The sequence below is a fragment of the Rhipicephalus microplus genome, chromosome X (assembly GCF_043290135.1).
Source record: "Rhipicephalus microplus isolate Deutch F79 chromosome X, USDA_Rmic, whole genome shotgun sequence".
Taxonomy (NCBI): Eukaryota; Metazoa; Arthropoda; class Arachnida; order Ixodida; family Ixodidae; genus Rhipicephalus; species Rhipicephalus microplus.
The window spans coordinates 291,756,046-291,775,439 of NC_134710.1; the positions used below are offsets into that span (position 1 = coordinate 291,756,046).

The window sequence follows — 19,394 nt, forward strand, 5'->3', positions numbered from 1 at the left end:
TATATATATATATATATATATATATATATATATATATATATATATATATATATATATATATATTTGTTCACTTTGCTTTATGGTAGGGAGAAGGACACAACACGAGTGCTTGTGTTGCATCGTTCTTCTCCTGACGTCCTTGTTTTGTTCGCACTTTCAGTCAATTTGCGGATGTACTTACTCGCGCAATCAGCTACCATAGCGCATTAGAAGAAGGCACTTGCCATTGTTAATTTCGGTGACAGATGAACGTTGTGAATAGTTATCTGTAATAAATGGTATCGCCTTGTTCTCCTGAGATGCGAGTTTTTTTTTTTTAATAAGGTACGTGTTCCGCTAAAGTTGCGAGAGCCCAGAGGGCACGCTACTGGTTCCAATTAGCGAGTCGCGGTCCTGGTGCATCCCTTTTAAACGGGTACTTGCGGGGTCAGGGTGGCCAAAAAGACCAGGCAGAGCTACAGTGTATATTCATGCACATAACTTAAGGCAAAGTCTTCGCTACACTATAAAACCTCTACAGAGAGATAATAATCGAAGTGCAGTCACATGGAGGAATCTAGATTCACTTATACGTCTACAGGCACCGTACAAGCAGGTGAAACTGCCGATAGTCAAACATAGAAAGCTCCGTAAGCACACTGTCCTGTGTCCTTGATGAGGAAGCGTTCTATACCGCAGTTTATTAGAATAAAGAAAGAGTGCTTATCGCTTGTTGTAAACCAGTGGGCTGTCCATGCATATATTCGCTCGTTAGGTTAGCACTGAGGCGTCACTGCTGCAGCCGAGCCTATGCGTCCTTTTTTTTATACGCCGCTTCACTAAATATTTGTATGATAATAGTCACTTCACTAAATGATTGAGCATAAAATTGTATATCTCAGAATATATGGCCACCATAAGCCAAGACGATCCGCTTAGCCAGTAGCCACCGCCGATAAAGTGATCACAAGCACTACGACGTGCGCAGCGTGAAAAAAAAAATGGGTAAAGAAACGCACGCGTCTATTTAAGTTTTCTAGAACACGAAGTAACACATCTGCACCTGGTATAGTTAGCAGTGCAACCGTACACTTAAAAACCCAAATCGTTCCACGTTCGCTTCAAAACAGCGTCTTCCATGCGTCCATGCGGGCAAACAGCTTGCAACGGAACTGCCGTTGCTCTGCGAGAGCAAACGTCTCCGACTGGGTTCGTTGCGCTCGTGCAGCTGATGCCATGGCCGCGCATATACGCACACACGGGCACAGAGACACCTGCTCGTTTACATCACGGCCGACAGCGCCGGCACCCAAACGCTGCCGAGGCAGAGTGTAAAGACGTTTTACAACAGCCTTCCGTACTCCTGTCCTCGTTAAAATGATAGATGCCTTTTTAAAAGATTGAGAATGCAGAATGCCAACTTTCAAGTAGTGATAGAGAGTGACTGTGATAGAGAGTATGCATTCGGTTCGACTTTGATGGCGAATGTGTTTTTTGAATTCATTCCATTCCTTAAGTCAATATATATATATATATATATATATATATATATATATATATACCCCACCGCGGTGGTCTAGTGGCTAAGGTACTCGGCTGCTGACCCGCAGGTCACGGGATCGAATCCCTGCTGCGGCGGCTGCATTTCCGATGGAGGCGGAAATGTTGTAGGCCCGTGTGCTCAGATTTGGGTGCACGTTAAAGAACCCCAGGTGGTCTAAATTTCCGGAGCCCTCCACTACGGCGTCTCTCACTCATAATCATATGGTGGTTTTGGGACGTAAAACCCCACATATATATATATATATATATATATATATATATATATATATATATATATATATATATATATATATATATATATATATATATATATATATATATATATATATATATATATATATATATATATATATATATATATATATACCCCGCCGCGGTGGTCTAGTGGCTAAGGTACTCGGCTGCTGACCCGCAGGTCGCGGGATCGAATCCCTGCTGCGGCGGCTGCATTTCCGATGGAGGCGGAAATGTTGTAGGCCCGTGTGCTCAGATTTGGGTGCACGTTAAAGAACCCCAGGTGGTCTAAATTTCCGGAGCCCTCCACTACGGCGTCTCTCACTCATAATCATATGGTGGTTTTGGGACGTAAAACCCCATATATATATATATATATATATATATATATATACTCAACCACCATGCCACTCAACCACCATGCCTGCCTCCATATGTATATATATATATATATATATATATATATATATATATATATATATATATATATATATATATATATATATATACGCTCTGTTTGTTAGTTCCAGCCTTTCGCCATTATTGTACGTAGATTGATGGATTGGTGGGGTTTAACGTCCCAAAACCAACATATGAGTATGAGAGACGCCGCCGTAGTGGAGGGCTCCGAAAATTTCGACCAGCTGGAGTTTTTTAACGTGCACCTAAATCTGAGTACACGGGCTTACAACATTTCTGCCTCCATCGAAAATGCAGCCGCCACAGCCGGGATTTGATCCGGCTACCTGTGGGTCAGCAGCCGAGTACTTTAGCCACTAGACCATCGTGGCGGGGCGCCATTATTGTAAGTGGAGAGATAAAAAAATTATATGAATAAATTTCATTTAATGTAACAGTTTTTTTTTTCAAACTTCAAGTGGTCATGAGTTGCAACTAGTGTCTGAGTCTCATAAAAACCTATAAATAAGGCTTCCGTCTGTGTAAGCGCGAGTAGGCCAAGATGGATTTCTAAGTTAAAGAAGCCCTTGGATGAAAACCATGCCGATTCAAAAACATGTGTTTATTAGTTGTGCACTTTATGCTCGGAAGATAGGACGCTGTTTTTAAGTAATTTTCGTACAATGGACGTTAGCAATATAAGTCTGCAGTTTGCTGTTTCGTTATCGTAATACTTTTATATGCTAGTATTACATACATTCGAATTGACACCCGTCTAAAATTTCAGCAGTGTCGAGAAACTGCTGGAAATAATAGTTTCGGTACGAAAGCTTTATTCTGCTTGCTTTGTCATTATTTAGTCTACTTTACATACCGTCAAGATCTAAGCTAGAAGAATATGGCAAGCACTTACCCTTCAACAAATTCCAGTAATATCATTGCATCGCAATATGTTCCACAATCTGTCAAGACACTGTGATGGCATATATCGGGGGCTTTTCATAATTGCGTAAAAAAGGATACATTGAGCCAATTAGCAAAAGCGAGGGCATCGATTTTCGTGCCAAACTCAGCGTAATGCTAATATATTGAAATTTCAAAGTATTTTTTGGGAAACGCGGAATATCTTGGACGAAAAAGTTCTTCAGCAACTTTAACTATTGTTGCTTGTTCTTTGGAAAATAATCTATATTCTGGACAAGCTTGATTTACATTTTGCGTACGTTTCGTTTTGAAACAAACGTTCCTCTCTATTCAGATATTGCTTAGACAGCAGGGTAACCACGGTTCACCTCCTTTTTCATAGATTCATTTTATGGGATCTGTTTTTGGTCCTGATGCCTTGATAACTCGTCACAAAAGCAATTTTAATTTTTAGACAATGTGCGTTTTTTTTTAATTTCGTAAGTTTTCGTAAGGTTATATCAACCGTTCCTCGGTTGATATAAACTGTCAATGACTTTCAGTGCATTCCGCATTACTACAGCTCATATTAATTTGACGCGACGTCTGTATCGTAGTAGTACATTTGTAATGTTTATAAAATTGGATAGCCATCACTGCATCCCCAAATAACGCTTCACTAACATTCCAGTTTATTTCATACGCAGTTGTGAGACCTGACGTAGCTCTGTGGTAGAATACATGGTTGCCAAGCAGAATACTGGGGTGGGACTTCTGCTGGGACCCTGACGTTTTTTTTCTACTCGTTTGTCAACGCAGCCAATGCCAGCTTTTTCTTAAGCTCACGTGTTCTGATTACCCATGTGTGTTGTCGCCGTTCCTGGGTCGATCTGAAATCGGAATCACCTGTGACACACACCCAACCGTGGGTATGCGCCACTGTTTGCGGAAAGCGCTTAACGATGTACGCGACAGGATTGTGGCAAAAAAGTCACAGCTTTGCAGCAAAGGCGAACCAATGAACGCGATAGCAACAAACTGGAAGTTCATGCGCAGAATGGCAAGCAGATCGAAACGTGCCCCGCGTTTCTCACGCACAAAGGACGCACGAAACGTACTCACAACTACGCAGATTAACGCGAATAAGCGTCTCAGTTGTTACTTCGCTGTCTGAAAAGCGTGCCATTTTCGCAAACGGAGGCTGTGCAACGATTGATTGATTGATTGATATGTGGGGTGTAACGTCCCAAAACCGCCATTTAAATATTAGAGACGCCGTAGGGGAAGAAATTTCGACCACCTGGGGTTCCTAAACGTGCACCCGAATCTGAGCACACGGGCCTACAACATTTCCGCCTCCATCGGAAATGAAGCCGCCGCAGCCGGGGTTTGATCCCGTGACGTGCGGTTCAGCAGCCGAGTACCTTAGCTACTAGACCACCGCGGCGGGGCACTTTGCAATGATTACTGTGGCTTTTGTACGCCCCGTACTACAACAGAATCGTTGCAGTGCGAACGCAACGCCAGCCGACACGTATAATCCTCCCCACCGGTATATAAGGATGCGTGAGAGATTGCCCGCTCCCCTACTATCCGCAGGACAAAGTATGCGTGAGAGATGAGAGTCGCCGCGCACTCATTGCGCCATCTTTCTGATAATTCTGAAAACACGATAGTCTGCCCCCCCCCCCCCCCCCCCCCCCCCCGAGATGTCCGCCAACAGCGGTCAGTGGTAGATATAAATAGCTTGCCGTTTGAACGATGGAGAAGGTGCCCCTCGGCAGCTCAGTGATTGACGCCTAGCATTCACGACGTGGAGGTCCCACATTCGATTCCGCGCGCCGGAGTATTTTAACGCAATAGCGTTCGCGAGCTCGTGTCGCAGAAATTCCGCCGTCGGCGTCGGCACCGTTGAGTGTGAGTGAAAAATCGTCTGTGAGGGAAAAATCCAGAAAGAAGCAAATAAAATAAAGAATGAAATTTTTGGTCCTATTGAAGATCGAACCCGGGCTGCTTTCGTGGCAAGCAAGTGTTCTACCACTAAGCCATGATGCTACTTGCAGCTGTTTCGGAAACAAAAAACACTAGATAAGTGACATGTAGTAGAAGGAGTCTCCTTAACGCATTTTGTTCGACAGGTGTCATGACGAAAATGAGCCCATTCGGTGATTTGTAGGCGCATTTGGGAGGCCATCAAAGTACGTCGAAAAAGGCCGTGTTAGTGCAGCCATTGCTGCAAAAAACACACAGGAACTTTCAAACTGCTCTAAAAATGGACAACTATGTCCATCTAGCGGAAAACATATCAAGCCTTTCCAGAGGCGTTGATCAAGCGAACAGCAAACGCTATATTGTGCTACCATCAGTGAGGCATTTTAAGACACTTTATGGCGAGTGCGCGGCGTATATCTTGGAGGCCATGTGATTCTTGCTTTAGATCAAAAACCTGTATGTACCATTCGTGCGCGCGCGCTGTTACGATCTACTGTGTGTGTGTGTGTGTGTGTGTGTGTGTGTGTGTGTGTGTGTGTGTGTGTGTGTGTGTGTGTGTGTGTGTGTGTGTGTGTGTGTGTGTGTGTGTGTGTGTGTGTGTGTGTGTGTGTGTGTGTGTGTGTGTGTGTGTGTGTGTGTGTGTGTGTGTGTGTGTGTGTGCGTGCGTGCGTGCGTGCGTGCGTGCGTGCGTGCGTGCGTGCGTGTGTGTGTGTGTGTGTGTGTGTGTGTGTGTGTGTGTGTGTGTGTGTGTGTGTGTGTGTGTGTGTGTGTGTGTGTGTGTGTGTGTGTGTGTGTGTGTGTGTTGCCCAAATGGCACGGTACAACTCTTGCAGTTAGTCCTCGTGAGGAGATGGTTTCAGGAATTATTGCTCCTGTTAAATTCTCCAAAAATCAAATGTCCAATTATCCGGTTATTAACAGGCGTTTTAGAAAACGCTAAAAAAAACAAAAAATGGAGGTTGCAGAGAGGTCGGTCTATTATTCTTCTATTGGGTGACTGCGCCTTTTCTCTCGCCTTCTTTCTCGCTAGACTGGCGTACCAAGCAAACTAACATTATTTCGCTTATTTAACATTTATTGCGCAGAGAACGTTTTCAAGCAGACAGAATCTGACACAATATATCGTTAAAAAATGGAAGAGTTCATAAGCGTATTGGTAAAACTATAATTAAGCTATGCGGCCCTTTTGTTTTCGACGCCACGCATTGCAGAAATAAAGGAAAAAAAAGTCCGACTAGGTAACAAAAGTGGTCACGAAACGCAAATTCTATCGAATGGCGCATAAAAAAAATGTAGTAGCCATGATATGAGGAATGATTTTCCTACTACTGCTTTGCTTTTTACTTCTTTTTTTAAGCGGCCGATGAAAGGGGTGTTACTCTGTGCTTTGCCTTCAGCTGAGAAATTATAGCGGCATGCATGCAGTGGAAAACAACTGCAGAAAAGAAAGACTACATCTCAACAATGGTTCGGCTTGATGCCAGGTATATGCTCTATTTGCAATAATTTATTTTTCGCTGTAGAATGGAGAACCTCCTCATTGCTCTGCTGGAAGTGAAGGCCTGTCAACAGATGTTTTGGTTCGTGCGTACTGCCTCGCTTGAGCAGGGAAATGTGAAAGATGGCTAATTTCCGCAAAAGTGTTAAGCATACCTCCTCTTTTTCTATTCCTTTCCCTCTTTCTTTTTTCGCAAAGAGGTGCCTTGACTGCCTCTTGGACGACCACGTGTACCCCAGTTGGTTTTTATTGGAAGCAGTCTGTCGTTGCCTTTTGAAAATCTTCAGTCGACCTTATTTACAGGGACACTTAAACAAAACTCTAAATCACTCAAGAATTACAACTTATCATTCCAGGGCCCTGTTGTCGTAGATTTCCTTGTCATGGGTTCGTTGTTGAAAAAATGAATTGGTCAAATCAATGCATTAGAAACGCTTGCTATAACTTCAGCCCCTGAATTTTATTGTGACGTCACATACTTTGGAGGTTTTTTTCCCTCGTGTTTACTCTCATTTGCACAATAAACTTAACTGTGTCAAGTCCCTGGCTCCCTTGGGGTGCAATGTCATACATTTTACCGATAAACATTTTTGTAGCGTCTTGCCGACGCCGTCACAATACACAGCCTCACGGTGTGTTGGTGTGAGAACTTTAAGGCGGAGTCGCCACCTGAGTTTCCGTATTGAGCGTCTTCTCGCTCATACCAAGCGTCTTATCGCAGCGAGAGTGGTGCTTTTGGTATTTTGAAAGTGTAATTTAACAATACGAGCAGAAATTTTTGTTTCTTTTAGCGTTTCCTAAGACGCCTGTTAATAGTCGTCGCTTGGTCATACGTCACTCTGGTCAGTATAGCAGCAAAACATTCGAGAATCATATGCCACCGAAAAACCAACGTAGACAGCGAGAACAATTATAAGGACTAGCGCTGGTGGCAGCTTCTTTCATTGACGATGATGATGACTTGCCTGGAATTATAGCTTTACTATAACCGTAATTCACGGTGACCATTGTCTTCTACGACTTGACCTCTTGAGTTGTAGACGCGGTACGCATACCAATTTGCGCACCTTGGTGGCAGGGGTACCGCGCAGCAGCTCCGTGTTTTCTTTGCCGTTTTCTTTTACGTCAGTATTCCGTACTCGCTGGTATATATGTATATCTGTATTTAATTATTCCTGCAAACAGTCCCCGCGACGATAGTTCTTCAGCTGGCACGTGAAGTTTTGAAATGTGGAGCCCCCGAACTACGACATCGTCACTGCGAATATGCAAATAGTGCGATGAAGCTAAAGCAGAAGTTTTATTTTTTTTACGTACTTCGACCTATCAACGAGTCGACAGAAGCGAATAAGGCAGGCTCGATCGAAGGTCGAAAATGGCTGTGCGGCCCCGACCTGGAAGCCCGTTCGATCCATCAGGCACACTATTATCAGCAATAGAGCTGCGCTGGTTCGCTGCGAGTGTTGCAGTATACAAAACATACGGGCACATAACCGGAAGAGGGACACTTCTTGTGTGTTCTGTCTGTGTTTTGCATGATTTAGGTGTGGGTAATTAATGGGACGCAATGCTCGAGGCTGAAGTTGACTCATCACTCTTCCGACACTATTCCAGCCTTATGGGGTACACGGGGTGGGCGCGTCTCGTGCATGCGTTCGAAGCGAGTCTTCTGGCCTCACTTCAGTTGCTAACACGAGTAAAATAATCGCATGCTTTAGCAACCGAGCTCGTGAAATACTGCAAGTGGGTTACTTGCGGTTGGTTCTTTTGGCTAATAAGTTTTTTTTTTTTTTTTGGCTTGTTGGTTGTCACCTTGCGCAACATGGTCCTTAAGGTGTGTGCGCATGCTGTATCAAATTAAAAACAGAGTGACGTTTTTTTTTTTTGCGTGTACCGCGTTGGTGACGGCCAAGCGTAGTGACAGCTATGCTCATGCCCGTTCGCAGAAGTCCAAGCGCAGACCCCCGGAGCATCACCACCACCACTTCGCCTCCGACCACGGCGGCGGAACTCAGGTCGGCAGTTTACCAACAGTTTTGCGCCTATCGTGCTGCTTGGCGTGCTTGCTGGACATTCCCGTACTAATCGGCCCGGATCTCTTTCCCTGTCTCTCTCTTCTCCCCTACCCTTACTGGTCTGTCTCATGCTGCCGCTAACCCACTGGCCGCCCACTGCAGGGGGACAGCGCATTCGAAACGTCCTACGACTTCGTAAGCAACCGCATGCTTCTGCATCTTGTTTGTACTTTTTTTCTTACACTGGCATGCACGCCACCGGTATTTGTATATATCATGTTTGGAAATCACTGTTACTGCGCATCGTAGCTGGCCACGTAGGAGGTGCCTAGCAGAGCGACCTATACTTTACGGATGGCGTTGTGGCGAAAGCTGTTAATTGTTACCTGGCTAGCGCTGAAGGCGAGGCCAACCTAGACTAAAGCGATAGGCAGGGCTCATTGGTTTTGTCCTTGAAAGCTGTGTGCGAATAGGCTTCAGCGCGTTCCGGCTTTGTGTATTGCCAAGCTATAGACGTAATAGTGTTCTTGCTTTTGGTATATAGTTGCGACATCTTCAGTATCAGTAGTTGACTTGCATAGCGTCAGCATCGCGACAACACAAGAACGCATATACAGGATGGAAGCCTCAAATCCCTTTCAAGTGTATTGCATATGGCGAACGCGCAATGCTGGTACGCGAGTGCTAATGCGAGCCCTGAAGCGATGTTTAAGGGCTCGCTGATCGAGCCTGCATTCGGCTATACGTAGTTGCGGACTCGATATGCAGCCTAATTTTGGTGTTTCCGGCTGTGTTCATGGACTTCGGAAGGCATGGAAGTCGGCCCGATGAATTCCGCGTGTTATATATTTTTTCATCGTTGATTGATTTGTGGGGTTTAACGATTTTTTTTTCATCGTGTTAGCTTTGCGTGGCCTTATAGTAAATACTTAGGAGAACGATGAATTGAGCTAAATTTTATTTATACAAACACCCCCTCGGCGCAACTCTGAATGTGCGTCAGCTTATCAGGAGCTCCGACTGCAAAATAATAATTACACTGCCATTTGTCGGTGGCGTTTTATTTCTAACAGCCACGTTTAATCTGTTTTGATGTTACTGGGCCAACTTTATTTGTCATAAGGATCGACAAAAACTTGATTTAATAGAACAGCAGCACAAAAAAAACGGGCAAAGAGCTCGAAGAAGATGGGACGGGGGTCTTCTCTTAGTTTGGTCTGCTCGTTTTCAAATCTGCTTTCATGTAAATTCAAAACAACTAGCCAAACACTATGCATTGACTGCTGAATGTTGTTGTCCGATCCTCGATTTCGTTTTCTTACCGTATATTGAAAAGTTTGTTACCAATGTCACGGTGCTGAAAATGAAAATTGGAAGCGGCGGGACCGAATGCTCAACTATTTTCGTGCTGAGACTCTCTCGCCACAACATCGATCGATTCGGTCGGAGGAATGTGTCACGGTATAGAACGAAGATGAAACATTATATACAGAGTATGTGCCGGATGGTGCCGGATAAATTTGGCACCGACGAAGTCACTTACTCTTCGTTCGTCAGACTTGAAGTCCTATATAACGTGCCGGCTGTCTGTCTGCCTTTCGTCTCGTCAAAAACGCCTGCCGCGGCGATCGGAAATCGAGATGCATGCCTCTCTCTATACGAGACTGCCGCATATGCCGGCTGGAGTGGTCTTTTATCCGAGCGAGCGTCTAGAGAGAAAAAAAAAAGTCGTTACAACGTATTCGTGTAGCACTTTCTCCTGCGACAGCTTTCGGTGACGTGAGATTTCGCGCGTTCTTCTTTTTTTTTTCAGACAACAAATGTGGTGAAGCTGTCACAACTCGCGAACACGCAATCCACGAGCACTTCACGCGCAGTATGGAATAAATTGTCCTTTCGCAGTCTGCAAAATTGTCTGCGCCGTTACTGCCTATTGTCGTTGGTGCGTTACGATGGAATACGGAAACGTGTTACAACGATCGGCCTCGCTTTCGCGAAGACGAGAAATAGGTTTAATTAACATTAGATTGCGTATACCTACTTTTATTTTATGTGACCGTGGTTGTATCTATAACGAGGGACGCTGCAGTGAGTTAAAAAATTCGGATTGATTCTGGAAAAAAATGCCTATGCACACGAGTGGTATTTTCTTTCCTACTTTTTTTTCTCGCGTTCTGGTTCTATCGGACGTGCCGCTGTCACACATGTCCCGTTAATTAGGGAGGCGATCGCCGGGCTGATTCCAAGGGCCGAAGTATTGGCCCCCCGAACCGCACCACGAAAGCGTGGACAATTTAGAAGTGGTCCTTTTTGGCGCGCCAGCGGACGCCGGCTGTGGCCCAAAGAACAAGTCAGAGTCGAGAGTTGATAAACAAAACAAAGATTATATTCTCAAAAATGGCAGATCGAAAACAATACGCAAGAATGCACACTCCACAATAGTTACATACAATACGTCACCAATTAAACAACGTACTACACAGTACAATCAGCCACACTCAAAACAACGGACATAGACAACGAACGATACGCTCTACAATGCAGTCGCATGCATTGAACAACCAAGACACTTAAAGACTAAAGAGATAGAAACCTATCCAGTCCAAAGTTCTTGGAACAAAAGTCTGGATGATACTCTTCCGAGAATCACTCACTCCAAGTCCAGCGTTGTTGTCGTTCCGCGCCCTCGAAGTTTCTCTTCCAGGAAATCTCGCGCCTTCAATTGGCCACTCTCCAAGCTTCAAACTTCTTCGCCCGAACACGTCGGCTTCACACACGCAGCTGTCGCCACGCGTCTTCGCTCGATAGCGGTAAACACACATTCTTGCCTGTACCTCGAGTCGTCACCCCTCAGGCGGAAATCCCCTTCATCTCCTGCTTCGTCCCTACGGACAAAAACCTTCGCCGACTACACGGCGGTATACCCTACGCGCTTTGGCGCTAACTTCCGTCTCCTCCTGATCTCTCATCTCGGCTGCTCGGTTAAATACCTTGCGCGCGACATTCCAGACGGTTCTCGTCATTTCGTCGGCGCGATACGCAGCGAAGGCTGGGAAGAGGGCGAGACGGTTGGAATGCCCTCCGCGGCGGATGACTCAACTCGGTATGACCACGCCCCTTTCGTTCTGGAACTTTCGCGGGCTATCTCGGCCGCCGATGTGGGGTGAGGAGGTTCGTCGGCGAAGCCACGCTTTCGCGGGGAGAGGGAGTCGCGCGCCCGGGGAGCCTTGGATGTTTGTTTTCTTTTTTTTTCTTTTGACCTCGCGGTGCTCTCTCGCGCGTTATCGCAAAAATTTGGCGGCGCGCCCATTTTTAGCGCTCGTTCTGTGACACTGCCCCCCACTTTAAGAATATTATCTCATAATATTCAAAACCACACAAACGAGCGCGAACAGTCACCACACACTCTGAAAGACTGTAACACAAACCGTCGCTCATGACACTTCACATTCACAATATATCACTCAATACAATTGGACATTACAATTCAACCTCATACACATGAAATATAACCTCAGGTACATGACTACAACACTTCATGACACATTCCAAACAATACAAACGTACAAAGTTCTGTCTTTACAACAATTATACAACACTATACATCACATCATCGCACAACACTTTGACTCGCTCGACATACACTTGAGACACAGATAACAAGAACATTAACACAACATATGTCACTCAGCCCTGCCAGACACATTCCGATTCCACCTCCGCACCTATCCTGTGTATTTCGAGCTGCGCTTGCGTCCTTTCTTGTGGTGCTCGCTCGATCTCTTCTTGTTTTTCCTTGTCCTTTTTCGGCGAGCCTTTTCCAACGGCGGTATCTGAGGCAGCGTCTATGCCATCGTTGTCACTTCCGACCCTGCTAACGGGTCATGACGTTCGACGGGTCCTGTCTGTTTATTTACCAGCTTGTTCATGTCTCTACATTTGGCCCGGCTGGCCAACTCCGTCTCCTTTGCACTGTCGGTCGGTTGAGGTCGTGCCGACGTAAGTCCAGTAGCCCGGCCCATGAACTCGTTCAACACGATCATCTTATCATTCATAGTCCCTTGCACCGCGGCTTCACCTTGGGCTCGAGTGGGATCCGTCACGGGTTGCTCCTCCACTGTATCTCGCGGTTCTTGGGTTGGCGAGGGCTCTATCTTAAGGTCTTCTCCCAAACATTCCAGATCATTCGGTCCTCGCGCCCAGTCGATGTTTCCGATGACAAGGTCGTAAAGGGGGGTCGTCATACATAGAGCCGTAACCTTCCCGCTGAAGTATGGGGTTTCAACCTCAATCTCTGCTTCGGGAAGCACCCGAACCGTTCGGTCAATTAGGCAAACCGGTTTCGTTCTGCCTGTCAACTCACTTTCCCGTACCAAATTTCTCCGCACGATAACCGTGGAGCTACCGGTGTCTCTTAGAACCGTAATATTCTTGCCTGCAACCTTTCCAGGCAGCGTTGGCATTCCCGTCGTAACACCGGTTGGCTGTTTTGACATTACAGCACCCACAATAGGAATCTTCTCCCCACTTTTCAACTCTACGAATCCATCTGTGACGGCATTATCATCGGATTTCGGTGCTGCTAGTACACAGGATACCTGGTGAGTTTGACTCGCTCCGTTTCGACATGCGTCTGCTTTGTGCCCAGTCTGACCACACTTAAAACATTTTGCTGCCGTAGGGCTCGTAAAGATCGTTCGACAGTTTTTCGCGCGATGACCCACTCGGTTGCACAGAAAACATCGCGGAGTGCTCTCTGGTGCACGCTTCTTTTCTTCGGGAGCCAATTTCTTCGTATCATCGGGACACTCCTTCTTGACCTTGGCCAAATTAGTTCCACCTTGCGCTTCCAAGAATTGATCAGCCAATTCAAGCATTCCTTCAAGTGACTCAGCCTTCCTCTCTTTCAAATACAGCGACAGGCTTGGGTGGCAACTAGTAAGAAATTGTTCTCTAATTAGGAGCTCTCTAAGTTCATCGTACTCCTGCGCTGTCCCGGAAAGTTCAATCCATCTGTCGAAATAATGGCAAAGTCGGGCGGCATACTGCGTAGCCGTCTCACCATCAGCTGGCTTTCCTGTCCGAAATCTGTCCCGGAATCTTTCTACAGTAAACCTAAATCGCTTCAGCAAAGCAGCTTTCACCTTTGCATAGTTGGCTGCATCGGTCGGCGTCAGCCTACCGTACACACTGAGCGCTTCACCACTCAAGCAAGTACTCAAAGCAGTTGCCCATTGATGTTCCGGCCAATTCTGGCTCTTCGCAATCGTCTCGAATCGGTGAAGGTACGCGTCAAGGTCGTCCTTCCTTTCATCAAACGCCACGAGCAGCTTGCTTGGGTTCAAGCGGAAGCCATGATCTTCCCATTCACTGCTTTCAACTCTAGGTTGGACGGGAGTTTCACTTCGCTGTTGCAAACGGAGTCGCTCGAGTTCTATCTCGTGCTGTCGCTGCCGTTCCCTTTCCTCTCTTTCTTCTTTCGCCCTCTCAGCTGCCAGTCTTTCTCTCTCCAGCTCCAACTTCAATTGCTGCTCTCTTTCTTCTCTCGCCCTTTCGGCTGCCAACTTTTCTCTCTCCAACTCCAACTTCAATTGCTGCTCTCTTTCTTCTTTCAGCTGTCGCTCCTTTGCCTCTCTTTCTTCTTTCGCCCTTTCAGCTGCCAACCTCTCTCGCTCCAACTCAGCTGCTTTTTCTTCCTTGGCCCTCTCAGCTGCCAACCTCTCTCTCTCCACCGCCTCTTTCTCCTTCTGGCTTACCCACTTCCGTAGTTCGGCGCCAGAAAGACCCATCTTCTCACCAAGAGCAACTAACTTTTCGAGATCCATTGTATCTCGCAAATAAGACCTTGCCGCGTGCAAAAAGTATCTGCCTAAATCAGTCTATCGGAACACTCCCCTGCACTCGTTAACGAGAACACTGAACAACACACAAAATCGTTCCGATAGCACTATCAACAACTCGAGGCTCTTTCTCACTACTCTGGACACACTGTGCACCAAAAGGTCCTGTCGCGGACGCCAGATTAATTGTCACACATGTCCCGTTAATTAGGGAGGCGATCGCCGGGCTGATTCCAAGGGCCGAAGTATTGGCCCCCCGAACCGCACCACAAAAGCGTGGACAATTTAGAAGTGGTCCTTTTTGGCGCGCCAGTGGACGCCGGCTGTGGCCCAAAGAACAAGTCAGAGCCGAGAGTTGATAAACAAAACAAAGATTATATTCTCAAAAATGGCAGATCGAAAACAATACACAAGAATGCACACTTCACAATAGTTACATACAATACGTCACAAATCAAACAAAGTACTACACAGTACAATCAGCCACACTCAAAACAACGGACATAGACAACGAACGATACGCTCTACAATGCAGTCGCATGCATTGAACAACCAAGACACTTAAAGACTAAAGAGATAGAAACCTATCCAGTCCAAAGTTCTTGGAACAAAAGTCTGGATGATACTCTTCCGAGAATCACTCACTCAAAGTCCAGCGTTGTTGTCGTTCCGCGCCCTCGAAGTTTCTCTTCCAGGAAACCTCGCGCCTTCAATTGGCCACTCTCCAAGCTTCAAACTTCTTCGCCCGAACACGTCGGCTTCACACACGCAGCTGTCGCCACGCGTCTTCGATCGATAGCGGTAAACACACACTCTTGCCTGTAGCTCGAGTCGTCACCCCTCAGGTGGAAATCCTCTTCATCTCCTGCTTCGTCCCTACGGACAAAAACCTTCGCCGACTACACGGCGGTATACCCTACGCGCTCTGGCGCTAACTTCCGTCTCCTCCAGATCTCTCATCTCGGCTGCTCGGTTAAATACCTTGCGCGCGACATTCCAGACGGTTCTCGTCATTTCGTCGGCGCGATACGCAGCGAAGGCTGGGAAGAGGGCGAGACGGTTGGAATGCCCTCCGAGGCGGATGGCTCAACTCGGTATGACCACGCCCCTTTCGTTCTGGAACTTTCGCGGGCTATCTCGGCCGCCGATGTGGGGTGAGGAGGTTCGTCGGCGAAGCCACGCTTCCGCGGGGAGAGGGAGTCGCGCGCCCGGGGGAGCCTTGGATGTTTGTTTTCTTTTTTTTTCTTTTGACCTCGCGGCGCTCTCTCGCGCGTTATCGCAAGAATTTGGCGGCGCGCCCATTTTTAGCGCTCGTTCTGTGACAGCCGCGCTGGCTGAAAGTAGACCCGTGACTTCACATTCGGTGACTTGGGCGTTCAATAAGTTGCTGCTTCATTCGAAATTTGCAGGAACAGAAATTCGTGAAACCAGTTAGGTTATGACGCGCACTGACGCTCAGGTGAAAAGCAAGTACGTGGGAAGGCTCCCCAAAACATTAAGAAACTGCAAGGGTGTAGTAAATTTCACCTATAATTTATCCGCTTGCAGAGATTGTAGGTAGAGATCGTGCTTATTCGAGACAGTACCCTTTGTGAAGAAGCCTTTACTGAGTTTAGTAAATTGCAGTGAAAAGTTCTATAAAAGCTGCCAATTATTATTATTATTATCATTATTGTTGTTGTTGTTGTTGTTGTTGTTGTTGTTGTTGTTGTTGTTGTTGTTGTTGTCTCCCATACCAAAACAGCCATATGATTACGTGTAAAGCCGTATAGTCTAGGACCTCAGGTAATTTTTTTTATCTTCTGGGGTTCTTTTTAACGCGCATTAAGCCACTCAGTGGCACGCGTGCAACACACATGCTTGCGCGGGATGCGATGGTAGTGAGCACGCAAAAGGACAACGTTAAGTTGTTGAAACAGCATGAGAAACCACTACGACGACAGAAAGCGCAGCCGGGAACGAGCAGCCACACCATAGAAACCAATCGCGTATTGGAAAATTTGAGCAAAAACGCCAACAAGCAAAACCTCTGTGTGGGTGTGTCTTGTGCTCTGGCACGCAACACACAAAATGCCACGCTCCTTAGCGCGCGCATAGGTATATATACACGGTACTTTTTGCGTTTTCTTTTCACGCTGATCCATCGTAGTTGCGTGCGGCGGCCATGGCCGGGGCTCGAGCCCCCGTCTTGGAGCTTAGCAGCGCGACGCTTTAGCCCCCAAGGTATACCACGGTGGGTGGAGGGCGGATGCAATTAAGGGCCTCTTTAAGGACGTTCCTATTACATCTCACCGAAGCAGTGAAACAGGTAAAACGACTTGATTCGGGATTGACTTTGACAGAAAGTAGCAGCTTAATCACGGCTGCCCAAGCACTTCAGTTGGTTATCTATGAGGTGATAAGTCACCTTTAAATAATTAACTACGTGTCTGCGAAAGCTTGTATTCGTGATAAGTTTCTTAGAAGTTTATTGGTTTCATTTCGTTTTGCCTTCTAGTACGTATAGTATAAATACTCTTTCTGCAACTAGTTGGGTGTCTCTAATTGCCGATACGAGCGAGGCCCACGATTACCCTAAAGCTTCTTAACTGTTCAGCTTAATTTCCAGGCCCACAAACGTCACTGAATTTTGTTTTTATTTTTGTTACATAATAAGAATAACCAACCTTGCTAAGTTTGTGAGCGCATTTTCTATTGTTGTCAAGACAACACTATACAAGGTTAATCTGCTGAAGCGTATATAAACACAGAGAGAGAACAATACTGAGAGCGAAAAAATTAAATAGGGCATTTGTCAGCAGGCCCGCAACAAAATAAACTCACGCGTCCCAGAGCTCAAGAGTTTTGTTTTCAGTGTTGCATGCGCTTAAAGTAGAACGAACGCGCGTGATGCAGACCGTGGCAAGTGTGGCAAATGCGCTGAAATAGTTGAGTTCATGAAAAAGCACAGTTCATAACGAAGAGAAGCTTACTAACGCAGAAACTTATCGGAACACGCTTACCCACGCTGAAAGAAACAACGACGCTGCTCTCATAATTACTTAGTATTTCTTTATATATTCTTTCGCTGTCCAGCAGTTCAGCCATCTTCGTCAAGATAAAAAACATCGCATAGCTTCGGGTTTCACCAACAACTTCCCTTAGTGCGTCGTTTCTGACGGAAAATATGGCGTTTTCAGCATGGCGTGCTGGACGTGGCAGGTACCCCTCATTAGCACTCGCGGACTGAGAACGTGCACAACTTGCGTTACTGCTCTTTTTGTTTGCGATACGGTCCAGTCGGTCTCTGGTTACTTCTAAACAAGGACATCGGATGCCTTTGGCTCTAAACAAAGAAACTTCTGTCTTTCCAAAACCATGAGTTCGCGGCTATCAGGTTACGTACGTGCCCCATTATAACTACGAAAATTATGGAACAGGTAAATAATCGTTATGAACGCTCTAAATCATTGGCTTCTGTGAGCAGAAATAAATTGTGCAATTGTTTCTCTTCTTACTCTAAAGTTGCCTTCACTTAAAAACTGAGTCACTTTTTGCCCCGTTTTATGTTATTTACTCTTTTGGCGCTCTGTCATGCTCAAATGCAAGCAAATGTGCATACGTCTTATACATTTCCCTTGCCGAGTTTCCAAGTGCACAAGCACAGGTTTTTTTTCCTCGTTTTTCTTTCGCCCCTCTGTTGCGACAACGCAACCCTCGGCTTCAACTCCAGCTTGCCGACTGTGTAGGTTGAGCGTGGCGCCATCGTGCAGCCGGGTAATTTTAACTGTTATGCTTATTCGCTTTGAAACTGCACTTTTGGCTGTAACGTGTGTTGATTGCCATAGTCGCTGCCCAGCTGCTGCTCGGAAACGCTGCCCTCTCGCAATGCAATATGTCCCTGGTAATTATTTTTCTCGTGAACCAGCGGTATACAGCTTTAAAGTATACGACGCGCCCAGCATCTTTGTAACGAACATCGTGACGCTTATACGCCACTGCTAACGCACGCTAGTCAGCGTGAATGCCCATCACAGCTCTGTCGCGCTCCGACGGTGCAATACCGCCGTCACACGAGGCACCTTTAATCGCGATCTGCAGGGCGATCTGGATTACTTTTGTTGATCGTGGCCCGAGCTAATCCGCTTCGAGCTTGGGTCAGATGCGATGCACCAAGTGGCACTTGCGTGTCGTGAAACGCCACTGACAAAACCCGTCGTACGATTTTTCTATAGAGCCATTTATCAGCAATGTTATTCGTGCAGGAACCGATCGAAGGTCAAATTTTTGCGTACCACTGCAAAAGTAATTTCATAAATCTATCATTCGATAAAATTTTCCTTGCACTTACATGTATTGCAGTGTGATATTCCTAACCTTCGCTTTTATTTTCGATGGCTCCCGCTCTTAGCCGCCCGATCGCAGCGAAGCGTCAATCTCGTTGTACGTGCCGTATAGTCTCACTTCTGGCACCTGAAGTCTTCCAGCCACTCCTGCCAGTGGTCCATTACTGTAAAGGTCTCTTCATCTGACTAAGAAGTGCACGTACATTGTGACGTAGTCGAAAGGCTTGTGACACTCATAATCAGTTTGCTTCGAGGTGCTCCAACAGCTCCGATGGGGCGAGAGTTGGACTAAGCGCTGAAGGCATGCAACGGCAGACTGATTGTCGTCTGCTTCATTCGTAACTACATGCCATTGATACGAATCTGAAAATATGTAGTATTACAGATATTGTTCCAATATAAATAGCTTTTGGCTTTGTATAAACATTTGCTTTTATAAAAATTGTATTTTTAAAAACATGGAGCTGTTTTAAAGTGTTTTTAACTATGCTTGATTTTCTCGTTTATTGTGCTTTCAACAAACTCGGCCAAGGGGTGCAGACGGCAGCGAAATCACGATCTCTCATGCAGATCACGATTCGCTGATCACCATAGGCTCGATCCTGATCACGCCTGATCGTGATTGAAAGTGGCCGTGTAGCAGCAC

At 46.1% G+C, this 19,394-nt stretch overlaps 1 protein-coding gene and 1 long non-coding RNA gene across 9 annotated transcripts in view; one reads left to right on the plus strand and one right to left on the minus strand.

The window, feature by feature from the left end:
- LOC142776160 (uncharacterized) overlaps positions 1-11,666 on the minus strand; it is a 54,109-nt gene extending 42,443 nt beyond the window's left edge. For both annotated transcript variants that reach the window (XR_012887357.1, XR_012887356.1), the window contains exon 1: positions 11,238-11,666. This is a non-coding gene — a long non-coding RNA (uncharacterized LOC142776160). The remainder of the gene's footprint in view (positions 1-11,237) is intronic.
- The window catches only part of LOC119162170 (uncharacterized), a 515,775-nt gene that overhangs the window by 446,922 nt on the left and 49,459 nt on the right, over positions 1-19,394 (plus strand). For 6 of the 7 annotated variants that reach the window (XM_075879320.1, XM_075879321.1, XM_075879324.1 and 3 more), the window contains 2 exons: positions 8,515-8,583; positions 8,746-8,778. In XM_075879320.1, coding sequence (XP_075735435.1) covers positions 8,515-8,583; positions 8,746-8,778 — 102 coding nt within the window. The remainder of the gene's footprint in view (positions 1-8,514; positions 8,584-8,745; positions 8,779-19,394) is intronic. The other variant, XM_075879322.1, reaches the window with a different exon arrangement.